Here is a 12,619-nt window from a genome sequence, read left to right as displayed (position 1 = left end):
TCTGGTTCTAGTTTCAAGCTTGAAATTCTGACAGGAGACTCACAAAGACTCTATTTCCTGTGTATGCAGACTATGGGTTCCGAAACCTGTGTAGAGCACCTGAGTCAGGGTATTAGCGACTTCGGTTTTAAAACAGCCTTGCCGCGGTGGCTTTTCATTGGATATCTTTAAAACCCTGACTCAGGTTTTCTACGCTGGTTTTCGAGCCAAACACAGGCTAGGGTTTAGACTGAGCGCCTGTGAAGAATTAATCTTCTTTTCCTGAGTCAGGCTAACTAAGATCTGAGTAGAGCACACAGGTTTTTAGTCCCTACACAGTTTTCTACACAGGTTTTTACGGAGAAAATCTTGAGAATACAGAAAAAAGTACTCCGTGTCGGGGAATCGAACCCCGGTCGCCCGCGTGACAGGCGGGAATACTCACCACTATACTAACACGGATGGGAGGGAGAAGCAAAAACGTAATTATAAATCGGCCGACCGTTTCCTAATCTCGCCACATCGACGAAAGGATTCAGAAGAAGTCCCCGGAGCAGTTGCAACATTCTCAGCTGTCTCTCCGCGACAGAACACATCGAGCATTGTTGAATGATGAATCTTAGTTGGGGGAGGATTTCGTTCAGATGGGGATTGCTTTCGAAGTCTTTGGCGAAAAAAGCAACACGTTCGTCTTCGTACTCGTCGCCAAGTCCGTGCGTGAGATGAATCAAGTAGAGGTCCCAGTGGCCGGGGTAGTAGCGAGACTTGTGTTGGAAGACTTTTGGTTGCTTCTGAATTTTAGAGATCAGGAATTTATTTTTGGTTTATAAAAAGGAGCCACGGGCGTAGGAAAGACAAACAAATCTTGATTTAGATCTCTTCCTTTAGAAATTTGGCGGTCGGTTTTCCATCAACCAAGATAGCATATTTCTCCATCGAAAAAGAAGAAAAGAGCATTTCAGGTCTTTCTTCTTCAAGGGACAATTCGCTCAAATCTATCGACTTTGGGACGTGGAAATGCAACGCGTTTCCTTCGTAATTTACAACTCCGTATTCTGGCTCATGAGCGGCTAGAAAAGGAGCTTCTCCGAATTCTTCCAAAATATGCTCCAAGTCGTCGGACTGTAAATTCTTTCTGCGGCAGCGAGAAGCATGTTTGACGCTCTTTTTTACAAGCACTTGGAGTCTGTAAGTCAAGTCTTCTGCTTTTCAAGGGATTTCAAAAATGAAGAAATATGGTCAACAAAAAGCGAGAAGCCGCTTGCGGCTTCGAGTATTAAAAAAAAGAAGCCGCATATATACATTAAAAGATGCCTGGAAAGGTTTAGCGGGGCTATCGATCGGGCACCCAAAAATGCCTGTTCGCTTGAACCCTTTTCTCGGTTTGGGGCTAGGGGACCGGAAATACCTGTCTGAAAGGTACTTTCAGGGAGGTGCCCGGCCGATAACCTTCTACTACGGTAGTAGTACTACCCTTGGAAATCCCTCACCAAAAGAGCAGCTAATTTCTCCTCGTTCGCCAATTTCAAATTCAGCTCCTCGGCCGCCGAGATCACCATTTTGGGAGAAACAACCGCCACTACTCGCTTTTCCGACTTTGCACTCATGCTTAATTTTACTCACTTTTACTGAACTTCTTTTTCGGACTCTTTTCAAAGCATATTGCACGTAAGTTTACATATTGCGACTTTTTTTTGTTGGAGAAGCAGGAACTCAAAAACTTAAGAAATGGACAATTCAAGTGTTTCGGATTATTTTTAGTCTAGAATAGTTAAAATAGTAGATTTCGCGTGTAGTCGACAGAAAGGAAAATGAAAAGAATATGAAGAAGCAGCTTTAAATAATTTTAGTTAAAAAACAGGTGGCGTCTGCAAGGAACGATGCAAGAGACACTAGTCCGAGGGCGAGAGGTGGCGGGTCAGGACGTAGCAGAGAAGGGGCTGCACGACGGCGATTCCAAGCGTTAAGTATTGCCTGAAATTGAATGTTAAGAATATTTGAAGAAAATAAAAACATGCATCTGGGTACGGCAATCTGAGTAGAAATCTTGAGTCAGGGCCCTAAAAGATTTTCTATGAAAGGCAGCGTAGATCTATTAGGATCCTAACTCAGGACTTCTACACAGGTTAACGAGCCCAGCATCTTAGCAAGTTGACAGATAAAACAGGCAGTTCAATGCTCATTCCCATGCCGGAATCACCATCAGTCTCAAGAAAAAAAAATACAAATACCGAGAAGTTCAATTATTCTCCTCTAAGAAAAACAGAACTGATCGGTACCCATGTACGATGATGGATAGAAGCTTACCAAGTTTTCCTTCGAATATGACAATTTATTGGGGGCGTGTCATTATTAAGAATGTCTCTACTTTTTAAATTTCAGTTAATATTTCAACTCTACAATCTGACAAGTAGTAAGGACGTGCTTTTTTTAAGGTTAACGAAGTTTTCCAGCCCACTTCCGCCTTATAGACCCCCTAACACCATACCTTTTTAGAATCAGCAGTAAATTCTAAGAATTTTGACCATTTAAAATTCTAGAAAACTCCACTTCCGGTCGATTCTAGAGCCGGAAGTCGACGAAATTTGGGAGTAATATTAGAGTGCGACCTATCAAATTGATGCTCAGAAGATTTTGATTCACCCTCTAATCAATATATCAGAAGATAAAGTCCCAAACGTGGTCAAACCGACCGGTAAAATTATGTAAAAAAGGCATAAAATCATCAAATTTTTTTCAGTTTTTTTCGGTTGGTTTGATTCTCGTTGGTGTCGATTCTTTTCTTAAATGATAGGGAATCGTCTGAGCATCAATTTGATAGGCCACACTTCGCCCTTACACCTAAATTTCGACAACTTCCGGCTCTAGAATCGACCGGAAGTGGAGTTTTCTAGAATTTTAAATGGTCAAAATTCTTAGAATTTTCAGCTGATTCTAAAAACGTATGGTGATAGGGGGTCTACAAGGCGGAAGTGGGCTGGAAAACTTCGTTAACCTTAAAAAAAGCACGTCAAGGCATAAAACTTACTTCCTAGTGTCCCCAGCGGCGTATTGTCCGTGCGCGGCGGCCGAGTTCGACTGGACGCGGACTTTGAGCGATCTCACCAAAAATGTGCAAAGAGCAATAGATCCGTAAATCAACGCTCCAAGGAAGACTGCGTGGCTATTTGAGACCAATCCACAAGTAAGCGCTAGAATAATCGGGACGAATTTGTAGCCAGCGAATGCGATGATGTCCAAATAACCGAGATCTGATTGAATCTAAAACAACAATTGAAAATTACTTGGATGAGCTAGGATGATTTGAACCTGTAACAAGAAAATGACCATAAGAGTAACTAAAACTTCAAGAACAATCCAGCCAGTAGCACCGCTGGCATATTCGCCAAGCTGTTCGGGGTTGAACTCGCCATGAAGACCGATACTGTAGCCAGCGAGAAGGATGTATGTGATGAAGCCCATTGTCGGAATGTACATGTCGTGTGCGTTTTCGTCATCCCTGAAGTTTAAAAATTATACCGAAAAAATGACGATTGAAAAGTAACCTTGGGCAGACAGGATTATTTGCGTCATTTTGAAATTTCGTGTGCCACTCGCTTTTGAAAAAGGGCAACAGAATGGACTTTAGTTTACTCGCCACGTAAGCGTTGTCCACTGCGAACAGGTATCGAAGCCGCGTCGTTGGAATGTACTCTAAAAGGATAGTTGTACAAACAGTAACTGTAAGTAAGAAAGCTGCGGGTAAGGGGAGGGAGTGCGCTTACGTTGAGCTTTTGCCTTCAATTGGTCGGTGTGTTGGTTGAGGAATTGCTGGCCCATCTGGAGACCCATTTCTCCAATTTGCTGGTTCGGGATGAAATTCCTGAAACTCTTTTTGAATAGTGAAAGCAATTAAATACTCGTACATCGGGTTCGGCGCAAAACTGGCTTGAGTTGTTGGAGTCTGTTGAACTTGCTGTTGCTGCTGTTGTGGCTGCTGCTGGTATTGGTTCTGGGAATAGCCCTGTTGCTGCTGGTTTTCATAGGGATTGTTAAGGTTTGTCTGATATCCGGAATTCTGGTCGAACTGGCCCGGGTTGTAGTAGTTCGAGTAGTCTTCGAAGCCTTGGTGACTCATTCTGAAATTGGAATCAAGGAGGAGATTTCATGCAAAAAGAGTTTGTTGAAGCAGCTGCAGGAAATTTCGAGTCTTGAAGAAAAGTAAGTCACAGTGGATATTCTAGTAGTTCTTGGCTTTCAGAGGGGTGATGAGGCTGTGATTGGTAGATGCCTGATTGAAAATTGAAATTAAATTTTTGAAGCTAAAAATCAGCTTTGATTAGTTTCACTTTCAAAATCATTGGCAGGCTTGTTATTTTGATTCTCGGCAAGATAGGCAAAAGATTCACTCCTTCCTTTTGACAAGGGCAAAAGTCGATTCACGAGATCACCGGCCAGGCGGTAGAAAATGAAGAAAACGTCGCACAGGAGCTTCGCCAGGACTTTTTCCGCAAAGGTGTGAAAATAAAGCTGGGTGGCGACTGAAATCGGTCAGTAAGAAAGACTTTCCAATGATCAGCTTACCAAGCATAACAAGCCACAGTAGTACTAGAAGAAAATTCCAAGCAATCGCCAGGACGGTTAAAACTTCGAGGATGAAGGAATGCGTTCTTTTGAAGAATTCTCTAGCAGGATAAAACAGTTCGGCGATGGTCAAATAAATGCACCAGGAGAGCAGAAAAGTGTGTCCGGAAATGTCGAAATGATCCCAAGTATGGCCATTTGAGCGGCACAACCGTTTTGTCGCATAAGAGCTAGAATTTTAAATTTTAAATCAAAATACAAAAATCACCCTTTCTCTTACCTGACAGCACTGAAATTAGCGTCTCGACAGGTGCCAGTCAAATCGCCGAGCTTGAAAGTGAACTGGGTTCCTAAAAACCACACAAGGGTTCCAAAAACGCCAATTTTCAAAATCGCTCTGATCGAGTTTTGTCGAAAATCGTCCCTGAGCGCCCAGCTGACTAACACCACCGCGGGAAAAAGCGAGTAAAGCGTCCATCCCCAAGCCCACTTGACAAACAGAACATTCAGAATGTTTTCCGCGTTGGAGAAAAATGAGCTAAAATATACATTTTAACAGGCGATTACAGGACTTGGCTCGGCAGTCTGTATAGAATGCCTGAGTCAGGGTCTGAATGATCTTGAACGAAATAACCATCTCTAATAGAGATTCTCTATTTTAAATTCTGGCGAAACCGCAACGCGGCTTCTTTTACCAAAAAAGCCGCGAGTCGACTTCTGACTTTGAAGATCTTTGAGACCCTGACTCAGGTTTTTCGCAGGTTCCCGAGCATAGTTTTAGGAGAAATTTGTGTTTTTTCATTATGAAAATCTTCCCTAAAGTTTAAAAATATTTTATAGAGCAAATCACCTTGGAACAAAAACCACGCTGCTCAAAGTCGACAATCCCAAAACCAAGCTCCAACTAAAAATGCACCAAATTTTCGTCTTTTCGCAAAAAATTCTCTCCGCCATTCTTTCTTCTCAAAATTTCACTCTCACTCCGAAAAAGTCATTTCTCGTATTCGTGGCCGTGGGAAAGTCTTTTTCAATTCTGGCCAATCGAATCGGCGCCTGAGCGCTTGAGCTCCGAGCTCTTTGGTGATGTGGCCGGCCGGAGGGGCACCCGGCGATCCCGTTTTTTGTCTTTTTGAACCTTCTGATTTTGGCTGTTACGCGCTCCTTTTTGTTGATAGAGAAAGATTGGGGGAAATTTATTTGTGCGGAAAATGAAAACCAGAAGAGAAAAATTGGAGGAAAACAAACTAGAAATCCTACGATTCATTTTTTCAAATTTATTTTCCTAAATACTGTATTTATTAAAAAGACTTATCGCCTTATTTTTATTCTGAATATGCTCAAGTTTTTTCTTATAATTGCAATTTCTAACGCATTCAATATGCCTCAGTGCTGAATTTTAACAGATTTTTTCCACTCGAATTCAGGTAGTCTTCTTTCACATTTTTGGGGCTCGTAAATCCGTCAAAATGGCGATAGCTTCGTGAATTTCAAAATCTGGCCTCAGGAACCTGTATAGAATACCTGAGTCAGGGTCCTGAGAAAGCTATTACAAAAAGCCGCGAATGCGACTTCGCTTTTTCAGGACCCTGATTCAGGTTTCCTACACAGGTTGCTGAAACTCGATGAATCGAAAACCGTAAATATTATAAGTAAATATTAAATTTTTTACCCTTCCTCCATGAATATCCTTCGCAACGCGGTGTTTTCCTAGAATGTCAGCAGATACAGTTGCCCCGGTAGAAACGACGAAAGCGATTTTCCGAAAACTGCGAAGTCTTCCGGAAAACAAAGTCTGTTTCGACTGTTGCACGAAGAATCCGTCCTGGTGCACGATTCCTTACGGCGCGTATGTTTGCCTTGAGTGTTCCGGAGTTCACAGGAGTCTGGGAACTCATTTGACTTTTATCAGAAGCTCAGGTTAGCTCAGGAAGCCGCTCTTTTAGTTTTAAAACTAGTTTTTAACTAGATTTGGACGGAGCATGGACTTGGAAGCAGCTTCGATGCATGCAAGTCGGTGGAAACGCGAAAGCACGCGCCTTCTTCCGAGCAAATGGCGGAGAAACTTCGGACAAGAATAAGAAATATTCGTCCCGAGCGGCGACGCTATACAAAGCGAAGATCGAAAAATTGGCGCTCGAAGCAGTGAGAAAATACGCCGGAGAAACACACATTGGAGCCGTCGCTTCTGCTGATGATAGTGCCCCAGCGAAGAATCGACATGACGATTTCTTCAGGTAAAAAATGAGAAAATAATTCTTTTGTGCTAGAATCGTTTTTCAGTAAATTCGACAACGCAGACTTGAAGCAAGAAGCTCCCGTCCCCGCCCAAGTGAAACAAGAAGCGATTATCGTCACTCCAGTTGAACCAGAAAAGACCCTTGCCGAAGTTTCAAACGGAATGGACAAGTTGTCCGTCAACCTCGAGACGAAACCAGCCAAACCCGTCAAAGTTGCAAAGGTTTGTTAAAGTCCGCGATCACGCTCAATGAAATCGATTCTTTCAGCTGGGAGCGAAGAAAACAGGAAAGAAGAGCGCTTTTGGAGGAGCCAAAAAGGTCGACAAAACTGCCTTCAAAGCTGCTTCTTCCGCGGCTGAACGCGTCGAGAAAGAAGAAAAGGTAAATTTTCTCTTTCTGGAGTTTTTTCAGAACGGTTTATAGCCTATAAATTATAGGTTGTGCAGAAGATGGATTCAGGAGAAGCAACTCTTTCGACAGAAGCTGCTGCGCGACTCACTTACAAACAGGTAAATATGACCATAAAGGTGACCGCCCATAACTTCTTCTTCTATTTTTAGATCGAGCGAGATCAAAAGAAAGCTTCGGCGAATCTATCCGGCAAGAAAGCGGAGTCAGCTGCTCGTCTTGGAATGGGCTTTGGCGGAATGAGGTCCGTTCCTTCTCTTTTTGGCTGATTCTAGCGCTGTTTTAGGACTGTTACTCATGACACGGATTTCCAAGAAATCCGGCAAGTCGAAGCTTCCACTACTTTCAAAGAGCCGTCTATTCTTGACGAAGAGTCGATGGGCTCTTTCTCTCGACGTAAGGAAGAAAATGACGATCTGGCTGACCTTTACGCCGCTCGAAAGGTGAGAATTAAAGGTCGTTAATAAATAAAAACTTGGTGCTAATAAGTAATTATTAATTTCTCTTCTTCTCGCTTTCAAATTTTAAAGATTAATTCACTGCCATCAACACTTCCTTTTAAAAGTTCGAATTCGTAATCAAATTTGTTCGAGAATTTACGTCTAGGAAATGAACCTTGGAATGCATGAAAACTAATCACTCTTAATCTAAATCTTTCGGAAGTAAACTAACACTAATTGGTTCAGGGCGAAAACATGTATCAAAGGTTCGCTTACTAGATGAATTCATCTGCGTAAGTCAAAAGTCTCAAAAAATTCCAAAATTCAAAATTGCCGTAGATGCCAAAAAAAGAACGAGCACTTTCTCTCTCTCCTTTCTTACTTACTTTTCTTCTAGTTTATTTAAAAAATATTGCAATATTCAACAAGCTATTTATCGAAAATATTCTGTTCAACTACTAGCGAAATTCCTGCTCTCTTTCAAGTTCTAGCCGAATTGAAATTTCAAACTTGTATCAGAAAAAAGAGAAACTTAATTTTGAATTAAAACTTCTGAATTCTTGATCTCTTTTTCAAGATTTTTCAAAAAGTGTACTTTTTACTCTTTGAATTTGTAACTGTAACTTTTTAACCGGGTCAATATCCGTTGCTTATTGACAATCACGAAAATCATCGATGATTTGCATAGACAAACTACAATCACACGGTGGGCTCAGCAACATGTGTATAGAACCTGAATCAGGGTCAGAAATATCTCGAATGAAACAAAGCCGCTTCTTCTGAGATATTTCAGGCCCTGACTCAGGTTTTATACACTTGCCCAGCCCAGCTGGCATGATTGCTATGTGTTTGAATAGAGTTGAATTTATGCCGTGCCATTTCGTCGTAAAATTTACTTATAAAAAATAACGCTCTCTTCAATTCGAAGTTCCTCCTATTCGTGTTCCCGCTTTTTCAAAAAAAAACATAATCCTCCTTTTTCATTCCTTCCGTCTTTCTAGCGTTGTTTTTAGAACAATGTCTCCAGTTTTACCGAAGAGAAGAGCTCTTCTTCTCGGGGAATGATGTCGCGGGACAGCAACTCTTCCAGCACGACGAAAATCGCCCCGACTTCGGCCTCCTTCGACAGCAACAAGTACCAAGGAGCGAAGGCGATCTCCTCGGCCGATCTCTTCGGGGATGAGCCTCATTCCTCCGATAGCACTCCTCAGTCGAGATTGAGCCAGTTCTCGGGCGCCAGTGGGGTCGGATCTTCCGACATCTTTGGCAATGGAAACAGCTCCTCTTCCTCCTATTCTGGATACAACATCAGGTTCGAACCCTCCCAAATCAGACCAATTCAGACAGTAATTTAGGGACCAAGCTTCGAACATCGCCGACAACGCTGCGTCAATGGCTGGCAGTGCCCTGAGTGCGGGCTGGAACGCCTTCAACAAACTCAAAGACAACTACTCGTAGATTACTCTGTATACTAGTAAATTTATCCTCCTTACTAGCAATATTATTCAATTCTGCTACAACTTTACTTTCCTTTTTTGTTCCGCTCGTTTTTCTCCTTTTTCATGTTTTTTTTTACATAATTACCTTAATTTGTAGCTAAATTTAAAGTTATTCTTGATTGACTTAGTGGAGCGTAAATCCTTTAAAAATAGCTCGCTCCACCAAAATCATAATTCGAGCAAAGAGGCGAAGAACAAGCTATCCTTATCTATTTATATTTTATGACCTTATCCCGTTTTCCTTCAGCAATTTTGTTATTTTAAATTCCTGAGTTCGCAAATCAGGCCCCATTCATTCAAACCCTGTACCATCAACCATCGAATCATTGTTTTTTCTTCTTCTATCATGATTTTACTGTCACCTATCCTCCCTTCCTATAATATCCTTTCATATTATCTTTCGGGTTGCTGCAATATCTTCTTTTTTTTGGTGACTGAATAAAGACCCAAATTCATTCGTTGTCTTTGTTGTCTTCGACGGGTGCATATTCACAGGTTTTACAATGTAGAGTCAACGAGAGCATCTTTACTTATTTTAGAATGGTTGTTGCCGCCGCCGTTTTCCTTCTGGCGGGTGTAGCGGTGGCACAGGACTTCAACAAGAAGTTCGAGTACCAGTATTCCTTCAAGGGCCCCTACATAACGCAGACTGATGGAACCATTCCCTTCTGGTCTCATCACGGACACGCTCTTGCCGGCGACGACAACATCCGTCTTGTTCCATCTTTGAGAAGCCGTCAGGGCTCTGGTAAAGCAATCTAAAATTTTAGATTCTAAATCTTTCTGGAACTCATTTGCCTTTTCAGTTTGGACAAAGAAGGCCTTTGAAAAAGACTGGTGGGAGATCGAGGTCTTCATCCGCATTTCCGGACGTGGCAAAGTCGGCGCCGACGGAATGGGAATTTGGTACACAGTCGAAAACGGCGAAATGACCGACCCGTAAGTCGCCACTTTTCCGCCAAGTATCTTACTGTTTGTTTCAAGACAGAAAAACGTCTACGGCGCGAAGGATCAGTGGATGGGCTTGGGTATCTTCCTCGACTCGTTCGACAACAACGGCAACCACGACAATCCAAAAATCATGGCTTTTATTAACGACGGAACTAATTCTTATGACCATGCTAATGTACTAGCTACAGTTATTCTTCTCTCAAATTGAAGCTGATTTAAGGATGGTGGTTCTACTGCGCTGTTTTCCTGCCGCCGGGACTTTCGAAACAAGCCTTATCCAGTCAGACTGAAGATTCGTTACTACAAAAGCACGCTGACGATCTTCTACCACGCGGGAGTCACTGAATTTGACGATTACGAGTTCTGCGGCTCTGCTGATGTAAGTATCGAAATAGCGACAGAGGCTCGAAATCTACTGTAGAATGTTGTTCTGGAAAAAGGCTTCTTCGGTTTGTCCGCGGCTACAGGTGGCCTGAGCGATGATCACGACGTCATGAAGTTCCTGACACACTCCATAACCGATCCAGAGAGCAAGGATGCCCAGCCGGACGAGGCGGAACAAGAGGAGATTCAGAAATGTAAGAGAATTTTCTTCCCAGCTGTTTGAATCACTTTCTGGCGGAAAGGAGTAATCTGTTGTTTAGTGGAGGAAGAGCTCAAGCAAAAAGTAGACGAGCTCAACACGAAATTCACCGAGGATAAGGAGAAATTCGCCGAGGAGAATCCAGATCTAGCACCGAAAGAGCAGCTCGACATTGGAAGCGATGATCCACAATTGCAGCTGATTTTTACTGTTCAAAATCACATCCAGCAAAATATCAAGGTATTTAGCTATTGAGGTTTTCGCCTTCCAAGAAATTGATTTTCGTTTTAAGACGATCGCGTCGGACATTGCGTCTGTCAAAGAAATGATAGATATGTTGCCCGCTAAGATTTCCGTACCCGCAGCTGCGGAGAGCACTGGCAACGCTAAAGATGCTTCTCCTCCCAATCCTCCAAGTCAGGCATCTAATGAGGCTGTTGATGCTATCAGGATAGTTGACGGGAAGACGAGCAAGATGACTAACGGAAAGGGCCTGAATGAATGAAAAATTCTTTTTTCGGAAATTTATCTGGCGCTAGGACATTTGTCATTTTTTTTAATGGATGAGTGAATAATCGAGCATCTGATCGCCGTAAAAGACGATTTTTTCATCTTCTCTTCTGATGAAAGCGTTATTACTTAGTTGAACGATCCGTTTTAGCGGTAGTAGGACGTTATAAGTCGGGCAGGCCCTTATCAAAAAGCTTTAAGGTAGGGCCTAACCCTAACCCAAAGCGCGATGCCTCCGGGACCCCCCCCCCCAAATTTCTAACACTGTTTTAGCCCTCTATTAATCAAAACCCAAATCATGACCCTCGAAAAAGACCTGAATGCACTTCGCCAAGAACTCTCTAAAATCGCAAACGCCGTGGCCACTCTTCAATCGCAGCCAAAAGCGGCGACGGGCAACCCGAGTCAAAACATCGAGGACGCCCAGTTCCGAAAGCTCCAGCAAGACACGATGAATAATCTCAAGCAAGACATTCAGACAATGACGCTCAAAATCGGCAACATCGAGCGGCAAAAAAGCGCCTGCCCCAAGATCCCGGAAGTTTCCTGTGTCTCTTCCACCACCTTCGTCTTCCTAACTCTCGTACAAATTTGCGTCATTGCCTTTTTGGTCCACTACAAGATGAGCCAAGAGGCACAGGCCAAGAAATTCTTTTAGACTTTTTTTTTAGGATTTTTAAGATTAATTTTCAAAGATTTAGACCGAATAATATCAATTTTCGAAATTTTCAAGATTCCGTTTTTCCTCCTTGATTTTTTTTTTGCGTTTTGAGATTATTTTTCCCATTATTTTCTTCAACCTATCTTTTCCTTATTTAAAGTCGTACTTCTCCATTTTTCACTCGCCCAATCAATTTAGTTTCATTTAGCAATCATTTAGTTGAATAAAAAATTTCGCCCCTATCTGCCCTAACGAACCAATGCTCGACTACTGTGATAAATCTTTCTGTTCATTCTCAACTTCTGCTCTACCAGCGTACTTGTGCAATATTTGTTCCAATTTCAGTCAGCTACTTTCTACAGTTCTGGTGTGTTTTACAGTTGCAAAACAATATTTAAAAAAAATAAACTAGCGGATAATGATTTTATCCGCAACTCAAATCAGAAAAAGTAAAGAAAGCGAACTTACTGTAGTTTGCTTTAAACGCTTTCATTATTGATGGCAGGCTAAACAAATGGAATTAATAATTCAGCAGGGGAGGATATCATAATTGACGGTACCCATTTCAGACTCAAAAAAAGAATCAACTCAACCTTTTTACTTTCAAGCCAAGCCTCGAGGATTCGTTTCTTTTGTCCTCTTTGCTTTTACTGAAGCGGAAGTACACTCAAATAGTCGATTGAAACAGAGTACAATACTCTTAAGAGTTTCCATTTTTCTTAAATTTGCCGCAAAAAATGTCCGAAAAAGAGAATAAATTTCAACTGGAAGTTAGCGAAAGTGGCGAT

At 42.1% G+C, this 12,619-nt stretch overlaps 4 protein-coding genes and 1 non-coding gene across 7 annotated transcripts; 2 read left to right on the top strand and 3 right to left on the bottom strand.

Moving 5' to 3' along the window:
• Window positions 1–369: 369 nt before the first annotated feature.
• On the bottom strand, window positions 370–441 carry TRNAD-GUC (transfer RNA aspartic acid (anticodon GUC)). The gene has a single exon. It is a non-coding gene; the product is annotated as a tRNA-Asp (tRNA).
• A 1,170-nt stretch (window positions 442–1,611) lies between these two features.
• LOC145703309 (protein YIF1A-like) lies at window positions 1,612–4,096 on the bottom strand. The gene is made up of 6 exons (XM_081780652.1): window positions 3,885–4,096; window positions 3,744–3,841; window positions 3,525–3,672; window positions 3,289–3,478; window positions 3,008–3,240; window positions 1,612–1,953 (listed from the first exon to the last, which is right to left on the bottom strand). The coding sequence occupies exons 1-6, from the start codon at window positions 4,094–4,096 to the stop codon at window positions 1,872–1,874; spliced, it is 963 nt and encodes a 320-aa protein (XP_081636778.1). The 3' UTR covers window positions 1,612–1,871.
• Window positions 4,097–4,121: 25 nt separating this feature from the next.
• Window positions 4,122–5,647, bottom strand: LOC145703310 (acyl-coenzyme A diphosphatase FITM2-like). 2 transcript variants are annotated; one of them, XM_081780654.1, is made up of 5 exons: window positions 5,393–5,645; window positions 4,823–5,080; window positions 4,543–4,772; window positions 4,378–4,499; window positions 4,122–4,216 (listed from the first exon to the last, which is right to left on the bottom strand). In XM_081780654.1, exons 1-5 carry the CDS (start codon window positions 5,494–5,496, stop codon window positions 4,199–4,201), a joined length of 732 nt encoding a protein of 243 aa, XP_081636780.1. In that variant the 5' UTR covers window positions 5,497–5,645; the 3' UTR covers window positions 4,122–4,198. The 2 variants fall into 2 exon arrangements, with proteins under 2 accessions (XP_081636780.1, XP_081636779.1); XM_081780653.1 differs by having other exon boundaries at window positions 4,122–4,499; window positions 5,393–5,647.
• Window positions 5,648–6,225: 578 nt separating this feature from the next.
• On the top strand, window positions 6,226–9,581 carry LOC145703635 (ADP-ribosylation factor GTPase-activating protein 3-like). 2 transcript variants are annotated; one of them, XM_081781019.1, is made up of 9 exons: window positions 6,226–6,459; window positions 6,509–6,776; window positions 6,823–7,000; window positions 7,047–7,160; window positions 7,217–7,288; window positions 7,340–7,431; window positions 7,474–7,630; window positions 8,641–8,939; window positions 8,983–9,581. In XM_081781019.1, the coding sequence occupies exons 1-9, from the start codon at window positions 6,255–6,257 to the stop codon at window positions 9,083–9,085; spliced, it is 1,488 nt and encodes a 495-aa protein (XP_081637145.1). In that variant the 5' UTR covers window positions 6,226–6,254; the 3' UTR covers window positions 9,086–9,581. The 2 variants fall into 2 exon arrangements, with proteins under 2 accessions (XP_081637145.1, XP_081637146.1); XM_081781020.1 differs by lacking the exons at window positions 8,641–8,939; window positions 8,983–9,581 and adding an exon at window positions 7,874–8,603 and having other exon boundaries at window positions 6,228–6,459.
• Window positions 9,582–9,666: 85 nt separating this feature from the next.
• Window positions 9,667–12,265, top strand: LOC145703873 (protein ERGIC-53-like). The gene is made up of 8 exons (XM_081781271.1): window positions 9,667–9,874; window positions 9,933–10,065; window positions 10,111–10,252; window positions 10,298–10,456; window positions 10,499–10,655; window positions 10,722–10,900; window positions 10,953–11,145; window positions 11,485–12,265. The coding sequence occupies exons 1-8, from the start codon at window positions 9,667–9,669 to the stop codon at window positions 11,826–11,828; spliced, it is 1,515 nt and encodes a 504-aa protein (XP_081637397.1). The 3' UTR covers window positions 11,829–12,265.
• Window positions 12,266–12,619: the final 354 nt, after the last annotated feature.

Source organism: Oikopleura dioica, chromosome PAR (assembly GCF_907165135.1).
Source record: "Oikopleura dioica chromosome PAR, OKI2018_I68_1.0, whole genome shotgun sequence".
Lineage (NCBI taxonomy): Eukaryota > Metazoa > Chordata > Appendicularia > Copelata > Oikopleuridae > Oikopleura > Oikopleura dioica.
The sequence above is the reverse complement of the archived record's forward strand: the minus strand, read 5'-3'. Positions and strand labels throughout refer to the sequence as shown.

Excerpts from the sequence above, each read along its gene's own strand:
- LOC145703635 (XM_081781019.1), top strand. The coding sequence starts at position 6,255 with ATGTCAGCAGATACAGTTGCCCCGGTAGAAACGACGAAAGCGATTTTC. Across the intron at positions 6,777-6,822 it reads CGACATGACGATTTCTTCAG|TAAATTCGACAACGCAGACT; the intron begins GTAAAAAATGAG and ends ATCGTTTTTCAG. Across the intron at positions 7,289-7,339 it reads CGCGACTCACTTACAAACAG|ATCGAGCGAGATCAAAAGAA; the intron begins GTAAATATGACC and ends TTCTATTTTTAG.
- LOC145703873 (XM_081781271.1), top strand. The coding sequence starts at position 9,667 with ATGGTTGTTGCCGCCGCCGTTTTCCTTCTGGCGGGTGTAGCGGTGGCA. Across the intron at positions 10,901-10,952 it reads ACATCCAGCAAAATATCAAG|ACGATCGCGTCGGACATTGC; the intron begins GTATTTAGCTAT and ends TTTCGTTTTAAG. Across the intron at positions 11,146-11,484 it reads GACGAGCAAGATGACTAACG|ACCTGAATGCACTTCGCCAA; the intron begins GAAAGGGCCTGA and ends CCCTCGAAAAAG.
- LOC145703309 (XM_081780652.1), bottom strand. The coding sequence starts at position 4,096 with ATGAGTCACCAAGGCTTCGAAGACTACTCGAACTACTACAACCCGGGC. Across the intron at positions 3,479-3,524 it reads AATAATCCTGTCTGCCCAAG|GGATGACGAAAACGCACACG; the intron begins GTTACTTTTCAA and ends TTTAAACTTCAG. Across the intron at positions 3,241-3,288 it reads TGGTCATTTTCTTGTTACAG|ATTCAATCAGATCTCGGTTA; the intron begins GTTCAAATCATC and ends TTGTTGTTTTAG.
- LOC145703310 (XM_081780653.1), bottom strand. The coding sequence starts at position 5,496 with ATGGCGGAGAGAATTTTTTGCGAAAAGACGAAAATTTGGTGCATTTTT. Across the intron at positions 4,773-4,822 it reads GCTAATTTCAGTGCTGTCAG|CTCTTATGCGACAAAACGGT; the intron begins GTAAGAGAAAGG and ends TTAAAATTCTAG. Across the intron at positions 4,500-4,542 it reads ACTGTGGCTTGTTATGCTTG|TCGCCACCCAGCTTTATTTT; the intron begins GTAAGCTGATCA and ends GACCGATTTCAG.